The sequence below is a fragment of the Kryptolebias marmoratus genome, linkage group LG18 (assembly GCF_001649575.2).
Source record: "Kryptolebias marmoratus isolate JLee-2015 linkage group LG18, ASM164957v2, whole genome shotgun sequence".
Taxonomy (NCBI): Eukaryota; Metazoa; Chordata; class Actinopteri; order Cyprinodontiformes; family Rivulidae; genus Kryptolebias; species Kryptolebias marmoratus.
This window is the reverse complement of record NC_051447.1, coordinates 19,612,166-19,635,482: the sequence shown is the minus strand read 5'-3', so window position 1 is coordinate 19,635,482 and position 23,317 is coordinate 19,612,166. Positions and strand designations below refer to the sequence as shown.

At 45.5% G+C, this 23,317-nt stretch overlaps 1 protein-coding gene across 1 annotated transcript in view; it reads left to right on the top strand.

Annotated features, from left to right (window-relative positions):
- Nucleotides 1-4,416: 4,416 nt before the first annotated feature.
- The window catches only part of LOC108251299 (thyrotropin-releasing hormone-degrading ectoenzyme), a 29,933-nt gene continuing 11,032 nt past the window's right edge, over nt 4,417-23,317 (top strand). Inside the window, exons 1-2 of the mRNA XM_017441547.2 lie at nt 4,417-6,114; nt 14,103-14,347. Of these exons, the coding sequence (XP_017297036.1) occupies nt 5,626-6,114; nt 14,103-14,347 (734 nt within the window). The 5' untranslated portion in view covers nt 4,417-5,625. The remainder of the gene's footprint in view (nt 6,115-14,102; nt 14,348-23,317) is intronic.

Below are 23,317 nucleotides of genomic sequence, written 5' to 3'. Positions count from 1 at the left end.
TCTTCGAACAACTTCACAGCATTTCATTCCGAGCAGTAGCAGCTAGCTGTAGCACTTCCTGCTAGAAATAAGCATTTAAATTGAACCTGACTCGGAAAGTTCTCACTGGATGAACGTTAACCTGATCCAAGATGGACGCCACAGCTCAACAACCTTAGCCAACACAAAAATGGCTAAAAGTCGTTGAGTTTTCTGGGTATTAAAGTAAAATCCGGGGTGGTAGTAGCTGGGAGTCGTCCCTAACAGGAACTCTGAGCGCTAACAGGTCGGACTGAATCCGGTTCTCCTCATCAGAGCTTAAACTCGGCGGGTGACATGCATTCCTTCAGCAGAGCCGGGCCTTTAACCTTTACTTCCTGTTTTAACCGCGGCGGGCGCCGGTGTCAGACATGTTTAAGAGGGTTTGGCTTTCTGGGCTTTAAGTTAAACGTTTGGCAGCAATTAATGTGTTTTCTTTTCTTACTGTCCTGAAGATTAAAAGGACACTCCTGCTGGAAATCAATAAGTGCCTGGCAGAGTTTTAATGCGCCGTCAAACTCAGAGTAAGGTCACATTTTCTGCACAAGACGGGAGCGACGGGCTCGGCAGCGCTGACATCTGATTTGAACTGAATAAAAAAAAACACTTTTCTGATCCCGAAGGAATATTTGACTCAAATGTTTCCCCTTTTTTTGGCTCCATGTCAGCAGAGAGGTGTTGACAGAGCCGAGGTCAGCTTGAGGAAGACGGAGCCTTTATGAGCGTCTTTCTGCTCCGAGGAAAGAATCAAAGGCCCGCTGGTCTGGGAAGAAGAACTCGACAGCTTCATGGAGCAGAAGATCAGACTTCCTGCTTGTTAGGAGGAGAAGACGCTCCTTCCTGCTAACATGTTTGCAGTCGGTGGTGTGTGGGCGCTGCAGCCGTTTGAAGACGCTTCGGATTCCAAATAAAAGACGAATCAGGAATCAAATCTTTCAGATCAGGAGAGGAAACAAACAACTCAGATTTTAGCTCAGAATCAATTAAAGACGTCTTGAATCAGCTGATAGTTGCTGGTCGTAGTCTGAGCTCCGACTTCAAGCCGATGTTTACCTTTCTGTTTGTGCTGTTAGCAAAATATCTAATGAAATAAAGGCCTAGCATATCGCACGCTGCCCTTCATGCCGGCTTTGGAGCTAACAGGAGCTAAAAGAAGCTAAACATATGCTAAAAGCTAAAATGAGCAGAACAGCAGTTAGAAATCTAAAAAATAAAACCCTGAATGGCAGCTAAACGCTAAAAGGTGCGGACAGTAGCTAAAAGGAGTGGAATGGTAGCTAAAAGCTAAAATGAAAGAAACAGCAGCTAAAAGCTAAAAGAAGTGGAATGATAGCTTAACTCTAAAAGGAGGGAAAAAGCAGCTGAAAGCTAAAAAGAGGGAAATGGCAGCTAAAAGGTGCAGAGAACAGCTAAAAGCTAAAAGAAGCGTAATGACAGCTAAAAGGTGCAGACAGCAGCTAAAAGCTAAAAGGAGTGGACTGGTAGCTAAAAGCTAAAAGGAGGGAAGTGGCAGCTAAAATGTGCAGAGAACAGCTAAAGGCTAAAAGCAGCAAAATGACAGCTTAAAGCTAAAAGGAGGGAAATGGCAGCTAATAGCTAAAATGAAAGAAACAGCAGCTAAAAGCTAAAAAAAGCGGAATGATAGCTTAATTCTAAAAGGAGGGGGAAAAGCAGCTGAAAGCTAAAAAGAGCAGAACCACAGCTTAAATCTAAACGGAGGGAAGTGGCAGCTTAAAGCTAAAAGGTGCAGACAGCAGCTAAAAGGAGTGGACTGGTAGCTAAAAGCTGAAAGGATGGAAGTGGCAGATAAAAGCTAAAATGAAAGAAACAGCAGCTAAAAGCTAAAAGAAGCAGAATGATAGCTTAATTCTAAAAGCAGGGAAAAAGCAGCTGAAAGCTAAAAGGAATGGACTGGTAGCTAAACGCTGAAAGGAGGGAAGTGGTAGCTAAAAGGTGCAGAGAACAGCTAAAAGGTGCAGAGAATAGCTAAAAGCTAAAAGGTGCAGAGAACAGCTAAAAGCTAAAAGGTGCAGAGAACAGTTAAAAGATTAAAGGTGCAGAGAACAGCTAAAAGCTAAAAGGTGCAGAGAACAGTTAAAAGATTAAAGGTGCAGAGAACAGCTAAAAGCTCAAATGAAAGAAACAGCAGCTAAAAGCTAAAAGCAGTGGAATGAGTATTTTGGTCAAAGTGTGACATGTTTGTGTGTCTCAGGTGAGCTGTTGGTGCTCGGTGTGCGTCGGGGATGACTCTCGGCTACTACCACACCGAAGTTTAGCTCCGCCTCTTGGCAGCTCACTGCGTTGTCCTCGTTTTTGTTCAGGCTCGGCTGGATGAGCTGCGGCGGACATCTTGAAATCAGCCTGAACAGACCCCACGTGACCTCCTGCAGAAACGCCTTGGAGCAGGAAAAAAGGAACAAATGGATGTTTGTGTCGGGGAAACGTTCCGGTTCTGACAACACGCTGTAATTTGTTTGACAGACAGTGTTTCACATCACTATCCCTTTCAGCCCGGACAGGTACGCTGACCGGCAGAGCGTCTGACAGGTAAAAATGTGCAGCTTGGTTGTTGTTTTTTAAAGTCGTGACTGTTAGGACGTGCATGAGCGCGCTCCGGGCAGCAACACGCCAATCAGTGTAAAATTACCGGACGGAGCGACGGGCAATGAAACGTTTGACAGCCTGTGTCATCGGCCAATCAAGCGGCTGGAGGGGGTCGGGGGTAATGTTGATGAGCCGTCACCGTGGTAACGAGGGAGGAGCACCTGACCTTTCACTGCCGACCAGGTATGAAAACCTTTCACAAGTGGTCGGCCACAAGAAGGAGGCAGAAACGGGCAGAAGGGAGGGAAGTGAAAACGACATAAAAGGTGTTTGTTAATTTAAAACTAATAATCAAAGATCGATTCAATTACTCAGGTCTCTTCAGGAAGTGTGACGCATCGAGAGCCAAACAGGAAGTAACAGATCCAGACAGCGTGGGGGGGAACCGACCCAAACCTCCAGCAGCTGAACCTTCAGCTCCTGAAGGACCAGAAGGTTTGATGGACCAGAGTCTGGAGACGGACTGCAGGAGGAGAACCTGAGAGACAAACCTTCAACAGGAGAACCACCACCTGGAGGACCGGCGCCGGCATCCGTCCGCTGTCCGACCAGAACCACCGCCTGGAGGACCGGCGCCGGCCTCCGGCCGCTGTCCGACCAGAACCACCGCCTGGAGGACCGGCGCCGGCCTCCGGCCGCTGTCCGACCAGAACCACCGCCTGGAGGACCGGCACCGGCCTCCTCCCGCTGTCCAGATGGGATCACCCTGCCTCCCGTCATCCAACCAGAACCACCACCTTTCACCATCCAACCGCCACCAGCTTCCTCCACCTGTTGGACCGGCGCCGGCCTCCTCCCGCCGTCCGGAGGTGAAGCTCCTCCCAGACTGTGTGACATCATCGTGAAGCTCGGGGGCTCCAGTTCCCGACAGCATCACTCCAGACCAAACCTGCTTCTTCTTCTGCTTCCATTTCCCCTGATAAACGCGGCGACAGGAACCTCCTCAGCGTCCTACATCAGAGGTCCCCAAATCCCGGGCCGTGGACCGGTATTGGTCCATGGGTCATTTGGTACCGGGCCGCACAGAAAGAATAATTAACTTACAGTATTTCCATTTTTTTAATTTTTATTTTCGAGTCTGAACAACATTTATTTTAAAAACTGACCGGATCCTCTCCGCTGCACTCTCGATGCGTGTCAGAACGCTCATCGAGGTCACGTGATCCGTTAGCGCTAAAAACAAACCCACGAGCAGCAAAACGAGTAAAAGACAAACGTCTCTGGACGAAGGGACGTCTGGTTACTGAGGAACAGGCTCAGGGCTCCACTGATTCAGCGATATGGTGAGGTGGATTCTTTGTGCACTTTATATTTGTGGTGTCTTTTATTTTGAAGGGCATCCTTAAACACAGAGAACATCAGGGGGAGGAGAGGCTGGATTTACGTTTATGTTTTTGAAAAATACCCGTTTTCATGCCGGTTGTATCGTTTTATTTTGTTGTATTTTTCCGCCGCACCTTAAAGGCCGGTCAGTGACTGGCCCCGCCTCCTTCTGAGGAGGTAACTCCGCCCACAATCAGCCCACAGAAACTCTAACAACCAGAGAAACGGACTCCGGAGGGTTTGATGATGAAGCTGAACTGAAAGAAAAACATGAAAACTCTTATTTTGATATTTTATTTTATTTCCTCTTTAAACTTTTCTGTTTTAGTTTCTCAAATTTTGAGGATGTGGAAACATCAGATCAGAGTTTGGTGCCTCACCCTGACACTCCCCCCTCCCTCCCTCTCTCCCTCCCTCTCTCCCTCCCTCTCTCACTCCCTCACCCTGGCAGCGCGTGCCTCGGTAGAAGCAGCTCGTGCGCAGGCTGTGAGCGCACACCGGGAGCGCACACGGAGCTGAACGGGCGCCTCTTCCTCCTCCTCCTCCTCCTCCTCCTCGGCGGATGGAGGGATGCTGAGCAGCGGAGCTTCGTCTTCATCTTCATCTTCATCAGCGGCTCTCCGCAGCTGTAAAAAGTTCCGGAGGATCCGGTTTTCCGGCGGAGCTCCGGGATGGATCCCCGGGGACACCGGGTGGAGGAACCGGGCCGCTGACGGAGCTCGGAGCGACGGAGCTGTCACGTTTTAACGGATCCCGGGACCACCTCCTCCTCCTCCTGGACCGAGGACAACCATCTTCACCGGGACTGAAGAGTGTCAAACACCCCCTTCCGGTTGGCCCCCAACGGCGGGGAAAAGAAGTTACCGAACACCCGGCGGAGGGATCTCAACTCACTGCCCGTCATCATATTAAACAAATCCAATCAGCTTTAATCCGGTTTTAATCCATCAGCCGCGCGAGGCGGAACGCAGGGAGTGAAGGATCTCCTCCGCCTCGTGCTGGCTGGAAATGAGACTCAGCAGAGACTTCACCTGCTCCTCCTGAGCTTCTCTAATTGACCAAATATCAATTAGTGTCTTTGATGTGGTTCGGATCTGACCCGGAGGTTCTGATCTGAAGCCCAGGAGGGTCTGAGCAGCCTCCATTCAGGCTTTATTGCGGTTCTGGAGGAGATCCGATTACCTTCACTAGCACCCGGGGACACTAACCAGCAGCTCTGGTTTACGACCTGTCTTAAACTAACAGCTGAGATTTGTTTTTAAATTCCAAATCTCCCGAGGAAATCCGGCTAAGTTCAGCTTTTTCCTCCGCTCCCCTGAGTTTAGCTCACCCAGCTGATTCCCACTGAAGGTCTATGGATGTATAGCCACATCCTCAACAGCATACCACCTCCTCCTGCTCCTCCTCCTCCTCCTCCTCTTCCTCCTGTGATACTGGAATCAAACCGCCGAGCATTGATTTTCCTCCGGCCGTCCCGTCCTCTCTGGGTCGTCAGATTAGTTGGCTGAAATGTAAGACGTGTCGGGGTGTTGATTTCCAGCCCCAGTCAGCGCTGAAGGGCGTTCAGAGCGGCCGCAGGTCAGGGGTCAGGGGTCAGAGGTCAGAGGATCAGAGCATAAATGAATGTTTCCCTGAACTGGTCTCTGACTTTGTTGCTGTTTTACTGACATTTTCTGCCAAATGGGACTGAACGACAGCAGCCCCGGCGCCATGCGGAATGGCCGCGGCCTGTCGGACCAGTGGGCCGATTCGGTGGTGGTCCGGCCTCGAACCACTGAGCGCCACATCACCGTGCACAAGCGCCTGGTGCTGGGCTTCGCCCTGTCCATCATCACCCTGATCATCGTGACGGTAGTCGCCGTGGTGCTCAGCCTGCGCTTCGACGGCTGCGGCGGGCGGGATCGGAAAGGGTCCACCAGCGAGACGGGCTCCAGGGGGTCCGGGGGAAAACCGAACGGGAGCAGAGGGGAGAAGGCGGGGGAGCGAGGGGACGAGGAGACGGTCCAGCCGTGGAAAAACTCCCGGCTTCCTGGTTCGGTGAGGCCTCGGCACTACGACTTACGGCTCGCCATCTACATGGACAACTTCACCTTCTCCGGAGAAGTCAGCATCGAAGTGGAGTGCGTCAACGCCACCCGGTTCATCGTGCTGCACGCCGACCGCCTCGAGGTACGCTGGCATCGAAGGTCTGAGGGGAACCCTTAGAGCAGGGGGGCCGAAATGAACACCTTGGTCCCAGCCAAGAGCCAATCACCATCAATATTTATTGAAAGAATACATAAATTAAATAATATAATACATAAATAATATCAAGTAACTTTTCTGAGTTACATAATCTACAGAATTCAGAACAAACTTAGTTTGACGTGTCATCAGCCTTCATTTCTTCTGCCTTCTTACGAGTTTTTCCTCCATTAAAGCAGCTAAAACTCCGATCGTACAGATGCTAACATTTAACTGACTCGCTCTCACAGCAGATATCCAACATTGTCTCCTGAATGCAAGTTTAACCAAGAAGAGTTCGATCGGTCCCGCCTTTTCTACTTCAAAATAAAAGCTTGCTGAGAAATTAAAACTTCTTTCCTTGGCTTCAAAGCAACAAGAAGACGTCAGTAAACAGAAATCAGAGGCGACAGAGACTCAATCTGTCACCGACCGGATCTAATGAAGCTTAAATGTTGTCTTAGGGGGGCCAGATAAAGTGTTACCAAGGGCCGGATCTGGCCCGCGGGCCTCCAATTTGACACACGTGCCTTAGATGTAAGATGTTCTGAAGCGTCTCTGAGTGTTTGGCCCGTGAAAAGCAGGAGGTTTCTGGAAGATGTCCTGATCCTGATTTAGGGTTTAGTCTTGATTTAACGTCGACCGAGAAGTTAAATTATTTTTAACCAAATCAGAGTTAAGAGTTAAAGTCTTTGAGGAATATGAGCTGAACTTCGGCTGATTCGACACAAACTCTGTTCCCTTGTTCTCTTCAGACCAAAACCTGAAAACACAACAAACTACCTTTGGCTCATCACTGCCCTGTCCTTAGCTACAAGCTGAGACCAACAGGACACAAGCTGAAAGCTAAATTCAGCTAAACTGTCACAAAACTAAAACCAACAAAACAAGAGCTGAAAGTTAAATTTAGCACAATAGGAGCTAAAAGTTAAAACTACCAAAAAAGTAGATAAAAATGCGAACACCAACAAAATAGAAGCTAAAAGCTAAATCTAGCAAGACAGTTGCTTGAAGCTAAATTGAGCAAAATTATCGCTAAAACTAACTAAACAGTAGCTAAAAGCTATGACCAAAAAAACAGTTGCTAAAAGCTAAATTTAGCAAAATTGTCAGAAAGTTAAAACCAGTGAAACGGTCACTAAAAGTTAGAGCCAAAAAAACGAGCTAAAAGCTACATTTAGCAAAACAAGAGCTAAAATCTAAATTTAACATAACAGGAGCTAAAAACTACATTTAGCAATACAGTTGATTATAGCTAAATTTAGCAACACTGTCACAAAGCTAAAACTAGAAAAACAAAAGCTAAAACCAACAAACCAGCAGCTAAAAGCTAAATGGATGGAGCTGCTGTAAAGTCTGTGTTTGTGTCAGAAACTCTGAATGTTTATTTCCGGTTCTCCCTCCGAGGTTCCTTTAACGAGGCTAATTAGCTGCTAAAGTTGCTGTTTCAGCCTGAAGTCGTGAGACGAGCGCACGGCGAGGGAGGGAACCGCCGCAGCGACAGGATCCTTCACGCCGGCCATCGGGGCTAATGTGAGAGATGGATAAATGCGTCTAATTTGGGCCAGGGCCAATTAAAAGGCCCGCAGCCTTGCCGCCGCTCGGGTCGGAGCGCCGGCTGAATTAATGGCTGCTGTCGGGCGGCGGGCGGGTTCTCCTGAAGGAACCGTCACACTTAATGTGTTCTGAAAAGAAAAACTGTTGAGATGTGAAAGCCCCGAAACAACAAGGTGCAAAAAGAAAAGGTGTTAAAAGGTAATGATGAGAGGGAGGGAGAGTGCTCCTTTATTCTGTGTCTGTCAGTAAAATATCACTCAGACGAGGCATGGCTGCTTCTCAGAAATGCTGATAAAAAACACGACTTCAGTCAAAGTCTGGCAGGCGAGGGCCAATCCGGCGCCGGTTTCTTCTTCTCTGCTTCAAATAAAAGCGAGTTTAAATGACATCAACCATGTGACCGAAGGCCGTTTGTTTGTTTCGCTCCCAGACAGGTGGCGGGCGATGACCTCAACGTGACGCGCTCAGACGTAAAGCGACGTGCTCACGCCACGCTAAAACACGCTCGCCCTTCTTTGAACCGATGAGCAGCGCCATGTTTCCGCTCGGTGGCGAGTTTTCAGACCCTGCAGCAACAAATCATGTGACTTTCCTGTCGTTGGAGACTTTGGCGCCTACGTCAGAATGCACCAATCGTTCTGCAGTTCCTGACCTCAGCGTGCCCTAAGCCCCGCCCACTTCCCGAGTCCTGACAGCTGTCAGTGCGGTCCCAGCGCCAGTTGAACGTAGAGCTTAAATTTGCTTAAATTTGATATTCTAACAACATCCACTGGTGCCGTGTTGGTTTCAGGCAAAGAATTAAAGTTTTACAATTATTTCATGAAGTCCATTCGTCGTTTAAACGTATTTTCAGTGTTTTTTACTTCCCAGCGTTGATGTTCGTCTCTCCTGCAGCCTGATCAACATCACCAAATATGCAAATGAGGCGATGACGTCATCTAACGATAAAAAATCTGACTCCGAGCTCAAAACAAAGCTGCTTCTGTCCCGTCTGCGATGTTAAATCGTGACTTCAGGATGTTTCAGGTTGAGGTTCAGCTCCGACTGCAGCTCATGTTTGTTTAAAAGAAACTCAGCTCGATGAAAAGCTGCAGCGGGAAAGTCTCGGTGGTGCAGCTGATGTAAATCATTTTTCAGATTTTCCCCTCGTGTGACATGTAATCACGAAGCTCTGCTCCTTTTAAGTTGTGTTAAAAATGCAGAAACTCACCTTTAACCTGATTAGTCTGAACTCTAAATGCTAACGAGCGCAGAGGTCGATAAACAGCAGATCTATATTTAATCGATGCTTTTCAGACTTTCGTCCAGCGTTCCTGTTTGGGTTTATTCCAGACGTCAGATCTGATGTTAAACTGATGGGTTTCTGTTTGTTTTCAACCCACCGCTGCTGGTTTTCACTGACGGATCAGTGCAGGCGACTCGGAATATTTCAGGAATATCAGACGTGTTTTAGAGTCAATCATTGTTGGTTGGTTTGTTGAAGCTGTCAAACGAAGCAAAGGTCCTCCTGAAGCAAAGCAAATGGTGCAGTTTGATTTCAGATTGAAATGTAAATCTGAAACGCGGGTACGCACTCAGTGTAAACAAAGCACTCGGCTGAAGGAGACGACGTGGAAGCGTCAGAATCAGAGGAACGTAGAATCTGGGAGAAATGTTCGAGTGAATCGGCTGCAGAGAACAAGGAAGACGACAAGTCGCCCAACAAGTCTCAGCATGAATACAGAACAAAACATCAAAAACTGTCAGACGTCTCCAGCAGCCGAAGCTGACCCGATTTCAGCCACTTCGGCTGTTTTTATACAAACAGACGTGGAAGCTGGCAGTTGTTACTCATAAATTACGGGTCTTCATGATTTTGCACTGAGTAGCTTTAAGTGTCGGTGTTGAAGAAGAAGAAGATTGACTGATGGACGCTCTGAGACGTCCTCGTTGTCCTGTACGGTCCTTAGCTGTCCACAGGTGGACATTCCGTCACGCTGTCTTTAAATGAGACGACCTTCCAGACAGCTTGGACCTGTCTAATCCCTGGAAAGAAGCAAGCCGTGTCTTCCAGTCGTCCTTCCCTAAACGTCCTCATGTAGTCGTTTAATGTCCATCTTCTTTGCAGACGTCTCTTTGACTTTAATGTCCTCCACCCGCTGGTTGGAGCTGGGAGATGTCATTAAATTCACCTCAGCGTCACCAGAAAGGGGGTCAAGATTTGTGTCCAAAAAAAGGACAATCCACAGGAGCAGCGTTCAGGTGTCCAGCTCCAAACGGACGAAAATAAAACCGTCTTCCTGGAGCGTTTCACCGCGATCGCTGACTCAGCAGAAATGCCTGAAATAAATCCATCCGATCCGGACGTTTCCTCCGCCGTCAGGAGGCCTTCTGCCCGCATCGATCACAGAACAGGAACACACTCGTCGTGCAAAGTGCTGCCGACACACACTCTGCCTTCGTCTGGTTAAAGATTCACCGATGAGAGCAGAGGGTTTTCAAACCATGGCTCCCTCAGCCCCGTTTAGACTCTGCCGTTACCACCGATGGGCTCAGTTTAGGAGCTGAAATTAGACACGAAAAGTGCAAAGAAACTGTGTCGTCAAGCACCTTTCACAATAAATGCCATGTTTTAATCGAACTGGGATTTTAATTTAAACTGACAAATTTTCAGCAGAATCCCTTTGACTGATGCTTCAAAATAAAAAAAACTGGGAGAACTTATTTTAAACTGATCTGACCGAGTTAAACTCATAGTTATGAGAGCTCAGAGTATGTGTTGGGAATGACTCTCAGCTACTACCACGCTAAATTTGAGCTCAGTGGCTTTAAAACTGACCGAGTTAGAGCCATTTTACTGTTGGCTAAGATCAGCTGGCTGTAGCGGCCATCTTGAATTAGATTGACTCTAAAAGCGAATCAGTTGTAGACGAATATCTATTGTTTATTTCCTGAAAGTTTCAGTAAAATCCACCCTGTGATTCAGGTTAATTTGAACAAAGTTTTAGATCCTGAACACCAGTAAAAACAAACAAAACATAAAATATTTAAAAACTAATTTATTGACTCAGTTTAGTTTAAAATAAATCGGGAGAAAAGTGAAAGATTTAATAGAAATACTTTAAAAGTCTGTATTTTTTGCAGTTTTTGTCACTAAAATAAGCAGAAAATCATCTCCTTCCTGATATAAAGTGTTTTATTTTGGTATATTTGTTCACTTCCTGTCTTTGTTCCCGCTCCTCTTCAGCTCTGTCCTGATTGGTAGATCCTCTCACCTGTTGTCAGAACGCGCGTGTTTCACTCACCTCGTTAACTCCTTAACCTCCCGTTAGCTCCTCTTCTCTGGTTTGATTGTTTTTCCCTCCGTTTGGTTGGATTTTGGATTCTGAAGCTGTAAAAACTCACAGATTCCAGTAAGTTTTTCCTTTCTTCCCTGTTGCTTCTTTGTTCAGTTTTATTCGATATTTGTGTTTGACTTTAAGCGGGAAAGGCTGTGAAAATGTTAGCTGTGTGGCTAGCTGCTGACCCAGAGAATGTTAGCTGTGTTGCTAGCTGCTGAGGTTAAAAATGTTTGACATGTGGCTTGCTGCTGAGGTTAAAATGTTAGCGGTGTAGCTAGAAGCTGAGGTTAAAATGTTAGCGGTGTAGCTAGAAGCTGAGGTGAAAATGTTAGCTGTGTGGCTAGCTGCTGAGGTTAAAATGTTAGCTGTGTAGCTAGCTGCTGAGGTTAAAAGACTTTTTTTTGACTTTGGTGGATTTTTAAGCTCCTTTTTAGTAAATATTTGAATGTTTTGAGCTGAAACATTTTGTTGTATTGTTGAAATTTGTCAGTATTTATGAATTTATGAATATTTCCCATTTAATTATTGAAATCTTGTCCATTTTAAGACACTTTAGGTGAAAGGGTGAGGATGTAAAACATGGATTTTTAAAAAGGAATATTAAAGAAAAACCAGGTTTCACAGGGCCTTGCGATAAATTGGAAGAACATCATATTTGCTGATATTATCGTAGTTTTATTCTATTACCTACCTTTTGAATAAATTTTCAACTAGAAGTATTCAAGGAGAATTTTACGTTCAAGGCAACTCGATGAATAATGGGTTTAAATAATTATAATATTGACTAAAATATTTGAGTTTATTTTTCTTTTCTGTAACTAAGAGAAGCTGCTGAACTGTCACAGAACGTGCATAAAGTAGATTAATCTGCTGTTTGAGGCTCGTCTCCTGAGTGTTGGTCTTTAAAAGTCAAACCGAAGACCCACAGCTCAGGCTGCGACGTCCTCGCTGCTCGTTGTTGTTGGACGTGGCGTACCAACCTTCGGCTGAGCGTTGAGCTGTCCGTCTCCTGGACGAAACGTGGCTCCTTCAACCCGCTCCATGTTGGACATACAGGACATGGACCCTCAGGACGGTTTGTTTTTGTTGTCCTGCACGCCTGGAAACACCTGGAGGTTGTTCTGAAGTTAAACGGAAATAAAACAAAAATGGACGTTAAAGCTAAAATGAGCAAAACAGATGCTTGAAGCTAAACAGAAAAAGCAGCAGCAGACCTGTAGCTACACGCTAAAATTAGCAAAACTGTTTCTAAAACTAAAAGGAGCAGAAGGGCAGCTAAAAAAGATTTTATAGACAATGTTTTCGAAGGAGCCTAAAGTCATGACACCCGTCTCCTAAATGAGCTGAACGTGTTGATAACTTAACAGCTAAAACAGCTAAAGTGTTCAGAAGTGGTTAAATTAGCAGACGACATACAGAAGAAACGGTAAAGAGAATAATTTATTGGATAATGAGCCTCTTTCCTCCTCCAGGATGTTTGCAGTCTCAGCTGCTGTCAGTTGATCCATTTGACAGAAACTCCTGGTTTTAGTTCATTGTTTCGGTAACTAACGGCCGCAGCAGAGAGTTCAGCCCGTCTCCTGGACCGCCCGCCGTGCCGACCCACAGAATTTCCTGCTCTTCATCGCTCGCGTCTCGTCGCCCCTGCTCAGGTTCCCTTCTCCGCGCGGCGGCGTGTTGTTTAATCACCGCTCGGCTCGAACCCGAGCTCGTGTCTAATCAGCCGGGACAGGTGGGAGACACCTGCGAGGCCCTCCAGGGCCCGTTAACGAGCGAGGCGCCGCCGTGTCTTCGTCCCCGGGTCAGCTGGACGAAGACACGCTCTGAGACCTGCAGCGCAAACACAACTCGTTTGGTTAAATTTGTCACTTTTATTTATTTCAGGTTAACGTGTCGGATCACCATGGCAATATGTTCGACATTTGGAGCAGCACCTGGCCAGGTTGCTTGGCAACAACTTTCACCTGACAGGCTGTAAATTCAGAGGGGAAGCTGCGAAAGTCACTGATGTTGGTTTATGCGGCGCTAATTGTCCGAACCAGCAGGGGGCGCTGCTCAAACTGGAACGAATATTTCACGAATCCTCACGAATTCAGGCTGTGAAATTTACATTCAAATCTGTCCAGTGGTGCTTGGGATATTTTACTAAAAGATTTCACCTTTTTGTTCGACGTCAGAACAGTTTATTTACTGAGTTGATTTGATGAATCACATTAAAGTTCCTGTCAGTTTATAGAATTATAAAAAAAACATTCAGCCATTAGGCTTTGCTTCTTGCAGTGATTTTTAGTCCTCGTTTTCTCCCGCAGTTTGTAATTTACAGAAATAAATAAAGATGTATACATCATCGCGTGTCTCTAATAGGATTAGTGAGCTCCTGCTTTTGGTAGCGGCACATCAGACATCAATAAAAAGTCAGCAGGAAATGTTCCCGTAGAAAACGACGGTTCCTGTTTGAAACTCTGCAGCTCAGACTGCAGCAGTATCATCGTTTAAAGTTGAAACGGGTCACAGAGAGTTGGACTCTATGTCACGGAGCTGGCATTTTCAGATCTTTAATTGGTTGAGTTTTGATTTGTGGAGATTTGGGTTACTTTACAGAACTTTAAACGTTTGCCTTTCACCCGGTGTGTTTCTCTCAAATCCCCTCAGAGCAGAGAGGTCAAACACCAAAACTCCCATTGTATGAGCTCATAAATTTCTCTTCAAAACTATAATCAAAGATTCTTTAACTTGTCTCCTACAATAAACAAACCATTTTGTAATATTTAGCAAAATTATCAAATTAGTTTTGTGTAACTGTGTCAGAAAATGTGATTGTTATAACATCAGGGAGTGTTTTAAAGTGAAATAAGAGCTAAAAACCAGGAAATACAGATGCACAACAATGATCTTTTATTAAAACTGAATTTAAATCGTGGTTTTTAGATCAGGTTTTCGCTCAGAACATCTGCCAGTTTTGCATAAAGTGATTATTTGTGTAGAAATCTGGATATTTGTTCGTCTGAGGGAAACGGGAAGCTGTCACCGTTCCAACCCTCCTCTTCCTCTCCCCAGGTGGACCGGGTGTCCGTCACGGCCGAGAGCGGCGCCGGCGGCCGCCCCGCCAACAGGCCGGGGGGCGGAGTCATGCGCATCCACCGCCACTTCCCGTACCCGGCCAATCAGATGTACGTGGTGGTTCTGCACCGCGAGCTGAAGCCGATGAGGGTCTACCGCCTGAACGTGAGCTTCGACGCTGTCATCGAGGACGAGCTGCTGGGCTTCTTCAGGAGCTCGTACACCCTGCACCGAGAGAGACGGTACGCACGCACACACACCAACACACACGCACACACACACACGCACAGGTGTCTGTTAGGGCGCTGTATTCATTCCTGTAGCCGAACCCTAAAGGTGGTGTCCCGCTGTTGGTGAACGATGTTCATGACGGCGCCTCCAGGTTGACTTCAGACACGAGTCACGGAGGCGTGCAGTCCTGTCGCTTCAGTTTGGAACGGGTTCGAGAAACCTGTGCGTCACATTCGCTCTCGAAATGGTTGCAAAGTCGGCGCCGACGTCTCAAACCAATCTGAGTTTGGTCCTGGGCGTCTCCGACTCGTTTCAAAGCATCAGCTGCTTTTTCACACCTGCGGCACAGAACAGGAGCTAAAAGGCTAGCTAAAAGGAGCTGGAAGTATCAGAACGTTAGCTGGAATCTACAAGTAGCTGAAGAAGTTAAAACCAGAGTAAGTTCAGTGAAACGGATTTGAATGTTTCTGAAGGAAAAGAGGAGATCTTGGTGTGAATCTGTGGGGAAAATCTTAAAGTATAAAAGTTGGCGCCCGTCTCCTGAATGATCTGAAGGTTTCGACGTAAGAACGGCTAAAATAGCTCAAACTCTGGAGCGTGAACGCTGAGTCGGCGCAAACGCTGCTGTTAGAGAAACAAACCGGTCCAAATCTGCCCGTCTCCATTTCCAAGAAGGCCTGCCGGTCCTGACGAGGCAGGAGACTGTGGAAAAGGTCCTACACACACACACACACACACACACACAGAAGCACTGTTGTTTTTCGAGCAGCAGGTGGTTTGACTAGAAAAGGTCAGAGCCTCACATCCATGACATTGATTAACTCGCACACACACTGCTCGCATAATGTGTGTGTGAGAGATTTGGTGTGTGTTCCAGCAATTATACCACACACACACACACACCTGCCTCATGGATCTGCCAGCAGCCCGGGCTGTTTCCACATCACATTTCGTCCACACGGCGTTGTTTTCCGCTCGTTTCTGACCGCGTTGCCACGGTGACGGACCGCTTTATCAGTGTCTGCTCCACTTATTGCCAAAACACACAGTCAGACTTAATTAATCTAATTAGAAAAGCTCGCTGTGAGTCCATTATGAGCCAGTAATCAGATGCTCAGGTTCTGATCGGATTCTGTTGCCTCCAAATGATGAAGCTGATTGGGTTTCTAAACGTTTTTATTTTTCTGAGGCATAAACTCGGGCTGAATTATCTCCCTAAAACCTTAAAGCTTTGACAGATCGGCTCACTGCGGAGACTTATTTTGTTTTGTAGATAATCCCAAAGATTATTAGATACCTGGGTGGATTTAAAACTCATCTGGATTTAAAATGGAGCCTCTTCCAACAGGAAGCGCAAAAATGTAGCTGTGAGTTTTATTTTTGTCACATTCGCAGGTGAACAAGGAGTCGACAACAGCAGAGCGTGTTTTTATCTTTGGGCTCCTCGTGGTTTCATTTGATTCAGTTTTTAAACAATTATTGATGCGTCTCGATTATCAGGTTTAAGAATAAACACCAGGAGGGAATTTATCTTCATCCAAAACACTGAAACTGGAACACACTGACAGAAACGCCTAATTTACAGAAACAACAAACGTCAAAACAACCTAATAACTAACAGTTAGCATAGATGCTAACCTAACATTGAAAATGCCATAGAAATGCTAACATGATTAGCATTTATCAATTAAGACTCATAAAAAAAATCTAACATTTCAAAGTCGTCACTGAAAGCTGTCAGTTAGAATAGCCTCAGCTGGTATTTACAGACAGATGTTCAGAGAAGAAAAGATTAAACGGATGTAAAAACAGTTTTTACGACAGGAAGTTACTTTAACTCTATGGGGGGGGAGGGGGTAGATTATTATACTGTTTAATATTGCCAGTTAGGATGTGTGTTAGTTTGATTATTTGGCTATTTCTGGGACAGACGCTCACTTCCTGTTCAAAAGAAGACGAAACTTTAACTTGCAGTACCACTGCCGGCCACTAGGTGCTGCTCTGAAATATCTTGTAACTTTTATTTTTGAACAGATGTAAAACAGAAACCGCGAGTCGTACAGATCTGACATCTTACTGAGTTTAGAACATCCTGAAATCATGACCTCTGTTGACTCTGATCTTGTGTGAATAAAGTGTCACAGAAATTATTGTTAAATTTAAATAATTCTCCTGACTTAGTCTGGTGAAATTATCATTAAAGATGTTTAAACAAACAGGGCAGGCACTAGGACCATGCAGAAACACCAGGCAAGCTGTGTTAAAGCAGCTTCTGCAGCTACGTGCTGAGAGGAAGAGTCTCCGTCAAAACGTGTTTAAAACAGAACGGATTTAATGCCGAGTTGACACGGTGGTGCATCGGCTTTGAAGCTCCCTTTAATTCGTTTGACTCCAGTGTTTCATGAGATGTTTTGCTAACAGTAAAGACATCATCACTCTGCTTTTGGAGGCGGTTCATAATCAGTTAAACCTTTTTAATTATTAAAATAAAAATCTAGTAAACTATTTGTTCTGATAAATTGAAGATATTATCAAATTAATATAAAAAGATGGCAATTTGAACCCCGTGAGGTCAAAGGTCACAGCTTTAATGAGAGGTTGGGTCGTGTTTATTCAAAGCTCTGAATCAGGAGTGAGGCCACTCAGTTCAGTTTGTGGCAAAACCTTTTTTCTGTTTTCTTAAAGCCGAGGTTCAGAATATTGTCTGGTTCCCCCCTCAGACTGAAGTTCTTCAGAAAGTCACAGAATCTGTTTCCAGCCAAAAAACTTGTTTTTTTATTTTTTTAAGCTTTGGCAAATGGTTGTAAAATACTAATTAGTGCTAACGAGTTTGATTGCGGTACCTGCCAGGCTGTGGGTGTTTGTTTGGTCCATCTGGGCAGCAGTGAAGAAGGTTCTGGGCCCACCGGCGGGTCGATGAACAGAACCGGGGAGGCTGCAGCTTGGCCGAGGTCCAGGAGGAGAGTCGGCTTAAATTTACAACCAAAGTTTTAGTTTAAACAGTAACTGTGATCCGTCTCAAAATCGACTAAAAAAACATGTTTACTGATTCATTAGACTTTGTTTTTGCTTCAGTTATAAATAATTGGGAGCGTGTTTGGAGCTAGTAGCAGCTGTTTCCAGGAGAAGAAGAAGAAGAAAGGTGTTAATCTGATTTTCGCTCCATCTTGATGACACGTTTTGGCAGAGCTGAGGATCAGGTTCGGTGTCAGTGTTTTGTTGTTTTTTAACCACGGATGGTTCCATGTTCTCTGGCAGCTTCTGTTCGGATCAATCCCGGGTCGATTCGGCAGCAGCTGAACCAGCAGAGCTCGATCACAACACGACAACCCGCTGGTTAAAGTTAAACGCGGCGTCTGAGGCCAACCTGATTACCGCAGACTCGGGAGTGTAACCCGATTTGTTTACCGTGGTGCGAAAAGACAAACGGCGTGTTTGAACGAGGACAGTTCGGTGTTTGAAGAGGATTTCAGGATGGTGTTCCTGCCGGGGATGGATTTATTCAAATCAGTCCTCAATAAACGGGAAACGGTTTGAAAATGGATAAAAAAATACAAATTTAATGGTGAAATCAGGGACTTTAAGGTTTATGTTGAAAAACGACGACGGCGATGGTTAAATCTGTGATGTAACACGATGTGAGGGGATGACTCTCAGCTACTACCACTCCAACCTTTACATTAGATGGAGCGTTATGACTGAGTTTCCATAAAATCCATCCAGTGGTTCAAGAGATATTTTGCTAACAAATAGTGTTGACTCCAGCAGTTGTTGCCAAATTTTTAAACAAAAATTCTCAGCTACTACCACACCAAAGTTTAGCAGCCATTTTTGTGTTTGCCAAGGTCTGTTAGCTGTGGCGACCATCTTGAATCAGGTTGTTGATGTACATCAAATGATTACTTTGAGTTTCCCAGAGATATTTTGCTAACAGGCACGGGGAATATGTTGTCCAACATTATTATCAAAAGAAAGGATATTAAAAGCTGAATATTTTGTCCACCTGTGTTGATTTGGTTGTTTTATTTTGAAAGTTAGCAGTGAAGCTACAAAGTAAAACACCTGCTGGATTTTAAAACACGCGTATTTCTTTAGGAAACATGTTTCTGGATTCAGATGGTGTCTGTGTTGAGACTGCACAGCGCTGACAGGTGTGTGTGTGTGTGTTAGCGTATGGATTAGCTTGATGCAGCCATGCGGCTAATGCTAACACAGTGAGAGCTGCTTTAATATCCAGAGCGGCGGTGATCCTCGGGCTGAGAGGCAGAGAATTAATCAGCCTTCGCTCTCGCGGTGCTGAAGTTTGATTCTCAGACGAAACGCCGGAGAGCGAGTTTCAGGCTGAAGCTGCCGTTTGTTTCAGGATCGTTCAGCTGTTTGGCTCCAACTTTTCTGCTTTTAGGTGATTTTACTGTCATCAGTTGGAGGCAGAATCAGGGCCTGTGTGACTGATTGAGTGATTTATTAGCATGTCTGTTAGCAAAATATATTGATGCTTGTAGACGGTAAATATTGGAGGTAAATCTACAACAGAAAGAGCTTCAGCTCAGCCATGTGGGCAGATATTTACCTAACAGTCTGCCTGGTAGTAGCTGAGAGTCATCCTAATGTTGCACCAACTTACTGCACAACCTTCGGAGTCGACCTGATTCAAGATGGCCACCACAGCCAATACAGATTCACAAATATTGAGCTAAAGCTTGGTGTATATTTGTTTAATTAGTAGTACTTGGCGAATGAGTAGTTTCTATGTAAATTATAATTATTACCTGGAAGATGGACGTTTCAGTCGCAGTGGAAGCTCCGCCCCCTCCTGGCTGAAAAATAAAGCTCCACCTGAGATGATGATCTTCAGGTGTTGATTCACGTCTCGTTTCATTAACGGGATCAGTTTTAATTAAAGAAAAGCGTCTCGTTAGGTTGTGATTGACAGCCGGCTGTGGGGGGGCTGCGTGGGCGGGACTTTGGTGTTGAGGGTTACCTCCGGCTCTGCCATCTTTATTAACGCCAAGAACCAGGTGTGACGCTAAAACAGGAAATCAAAGCTTTTCACAATAAAACGAGCTTAATTACATTAAGGAAACCGTTTCGGGCTGAGATCTTATTTTGAAGCGATGGATTTGTTGTTTTCAACAAACCTTGTAAATAAAGTTATTTGAGAGACGTTGAGCTCAGAGTTTGTGCTTTAAATGACTCTCAGCTACTACCGCACCACCTTTTAGCTCCATCTCATCTGGAAAATTAGGAGTTATTGTCTTTTTTGTGATGTTACCTTCTGTAGGTCTTATTTAAATTTGTCTCGTGGTTCAGAAGGTATTTTGCTAACAGACGGACTCCAAATAATAAAAACAAAAGCAGAGAGAACAGGAACCATCTACAAATCACCGGTTCTCAGGAACATTTCCATCTCCTCTCCCCTGAAGCTGTTCAGCATTGATTAAAACCTGAAACAAAAGCGAACAGTGATCCGTTCAGCCACCGAGTCAGCGGGCCCACTCGGGTCAGAAACCATATTGTTTGTGGAGACCTCCATTAGCCTCCTACACTGAGTGTGGTCCAGCAGCTCGGAGAATGAATACATTTATTAAGCCGGCTGCCATGTTGGTTGGGTTACCCTCTGACACCCAGGCTGCGGAGGTATCGATCGGAAACATCTCAGCCCCGGATTGCTGCGCCTTTCCGAGGCGGGGAGGGAACGGACAGAACCAGGCGGAGGGGAGGCGCCTTCGTTTAACCCATCGACTTCGATCGGAACGTCGTGCCCCGGACCTTCTGATCCCCGTCAGATGGCTCCTCGTTAGCCGCCTCACCGTTGCTCGTTAACTCTAACTCTGCTCCTCGTCTCGAGTCTGACAGGAGGAGGTCCTCGCAGAGTCCGAGGCTTCAGTTCAACGTTTCGTTTAGTTCACAGAAACGGTTATTCCTCAAGTTTACCCAAGAATATGGAGCCAAAAGGAAACTAATAAAGAGGAAAAAACAAAGTTTGGGCTCAAAAATTAAGTCAAGAGAAATTGTGAAAGAAATTTGTGGATGCTGAAACTAAATTTAGTTGAATCAATTGGAACAGGGGCTCGAGCATGGGCGTAAATCCCAGGGGGGGTTGAGGGGGTCCAGTCCCCCAATTTTGGAAAATCAGACTGTTTCCCCTCCTCCCAATAAATCATTTGAGGAAACTATTCTTCTAAACAACATAAAAAACAAAACATATCCATTTATTTAATCAAAATGATGCATTTAAGCCTTCCAACACCCCCCCCCCTCATCGTTCTAACAGTGGTTCAGTCCACTGAACTTTAAACACGTAGGAAGGACCAGAGAGAAGGAAACAGCCGCGGATAAATGGCCTCCAGTAGGCGTCTTTCACGAGTTTGTCTTTAGACGTTTCCATGGCAATGCTGAAAGTCAGCGGGGGCCCCGTTCTCCCTGTGGTCGTGACGTAAATGTTCCCTTTTAGGCTTCGTTATCGTTAACGGATGCATGTCAGATGTTTACTGAGCTGTTCTCATAGTTTACATGGTTTTATTTATTTTGTGAAATGGAAAATAAGTGAATGTTTTAATTCACCGCGTGACCCGGAAGCAGAAGCGAGCGCCATAATGAGTTCAGTGCGTTTTGGCAACCGGTCCACCTGATCACAACGGCAATTAATGATTAATTTATTTAATTTTACAACTCCATATTTGTCTGTAACTTAAATAAATTCTCCTTATAACCCTTCTTGTTTACCGTCACACCTAATAATGAAATTGATTTTTGCCTTTGGCTTAGAGCGGCCTAGGAAGGGTCTTACTGAGGGCTTGGACGTCCAAAACGGGGACTCGGGCAGTTCGAACTCGGGGCTAGGATGGACCAGACCGGGGCCTATGGTGGTCTGAACTTGGGGCCTATGGTGGTCTGAACTTGGGGCCTATGGTGGTCTGAACTTGGGGCCTATGGTGGTCCGAACTTGAGGCCAATGGTGGTCCAAACCGGGGCCTATGGTGGTCCGAACTTGGGGGCTATGGTGGTCTGAACCGGGGCCTATGGTGGTCTGAACAGGGGCCTATGGCGGTCTGAACAGGGGCCTATGGTGGTCCGATCCGGGGCCTATAGTGAGCCTAACCGGGGCCTTATTGTGGTCCGAACCGGGGCCTATGGTGGTCCGAACTCGGGGCTAGGGCGGTCCGAACAGCAGGGTTGGGTTGCCTTTGAAGTTATCTGTTGAAGATGTGCATCCATAGATTATTGACTCAGGGTTTAATAAAAATCCATTCACTTCATGAGATATTTTGCCAGTTACATGATCACCCATCTTTTATGGCAATAGGCAATGAAAGGTTTGGGACCTGCTGGTGCAGATTAATGGAAGGATCATCAGATACGGTTCTTGATCTCCCCTGGAGCCAAAATTAAAAACTTGATCCAAGCCAAGGGCCAATCGGGATCAATATTTATTGAAAAATGCATAAATTAACTCTGGTTTTAGATGTAATACGTCAAATCATTCATATCAAAATCCCTGTTAAATATTATACATATATAATTTATAATAAACGCTTTCATGAACAAAGAAAAACAGACCTATCTTCAGAAGACGTCGTTAATATTCTCCATTTAAAAAGGCATCAACAAAAATCCAGTCATGAAGCTCCTAACATTAACTTTAAAACAAAAAGAAAATATTAAAAAAACCCAACAGACTGAAGGAGATGCTCGAGTTTTCTTGGCTGAAAGTTCATCCACAGTTTGATCGGTCTCATTAGATGTTCCACGTCAAATTAAAAAAGATAACTGAGAAATTAAAACTTCAAAGTGAGTCAGGAAGACTTCATTAAATAAGTTCAGGTTTTTTAAAGCAATCGAGACTCAATTTGTCACAAACTGAAGCGTCAGATCTGATTTAAAATCTGAATGTTCTTTTGGGGGCCAGATTTAATGTTACAAAGGGCCACGTCTGGCCCGCGGGCCTTGAGTTTGATGTTTAACCCCCAGGTTTCCTTCTTGTTTTTACTCTGAGATGATCTGAATGTAGAGATGGAAGCAGCGTTAATCCGTCCGTCTCTGGACTTCGTCTTTTTAACGTTTATCTTTACTTCCTCCTGAGGGTTCTGATGGTTTTTTCTGCCTCCTTCCATTCAGCAGCTGCTTCATTAGGTTCTGTCTTCAGTTTCTGACAGAATTTACATTTTTTCTTGTCGTTAACGCCTGAAGTTTCCGATCAGCCCAACAGTTGTGCTTTCAGTTCTGCAGCGTCGGAAACGCCGAGCGTGACTCCGTCGCTGATGAACTGCCTCGGAGTGTCGTTTTCTGTTTTTATGCTTTAGATTCAACGGTTTTTCACAGCTGTTTGTCTGTAGATGTTAAGGAGAAACGTTCAGCGTCGTTACGTGCTTCACACAAAGTCAAAAACCTTCAAGGGTACTAAACGCACTTCTGCTGAATGTGTTTTATGTAAGAGAAAACACTCCGGCAGCGGAAGGAGAGACGAGTTCAGCCATAACTGGCCTCCTGCCAAACAAACGCCGCCGTCAAACCGGAGGATTATTCAACAAAACACAGGAAGTTTGGGTCCGTTTACAGGAACGTTTGTCTTTCAGCAAAATATCTCCTGAATCTCTGAAACATCTACAACCCAGACCCTCCAGGATTTTGCGATGTTGCGATCGCAACTATTAACGTAAAATCAAGCAAACCCCGCGAAATCGCTACTTTTTGCAACTTTGCCCAAAACACAGCAACTTTAACCCAATATTTATTGTTTCTAAAGTGATTCGCCGCCGTTTCTGCGGTCTAGTCTCTTCTTAGTGGGTTTGTGTAGCGTGGAATACAAAATAACCCCAAATAACTCAGGAAGAAGACACGTGACGTCACTTCCTGTTAACATCAGAATGCCGGGAGCGTGCAGGAGCAGCGACCGAAGCCAAAATGTGCGCTAATGCTTCACATTTGCCCACAAAGATTTCAGCAAACCAGTTTCCTCCCCAGCTGCAGCTGTTTTGCAC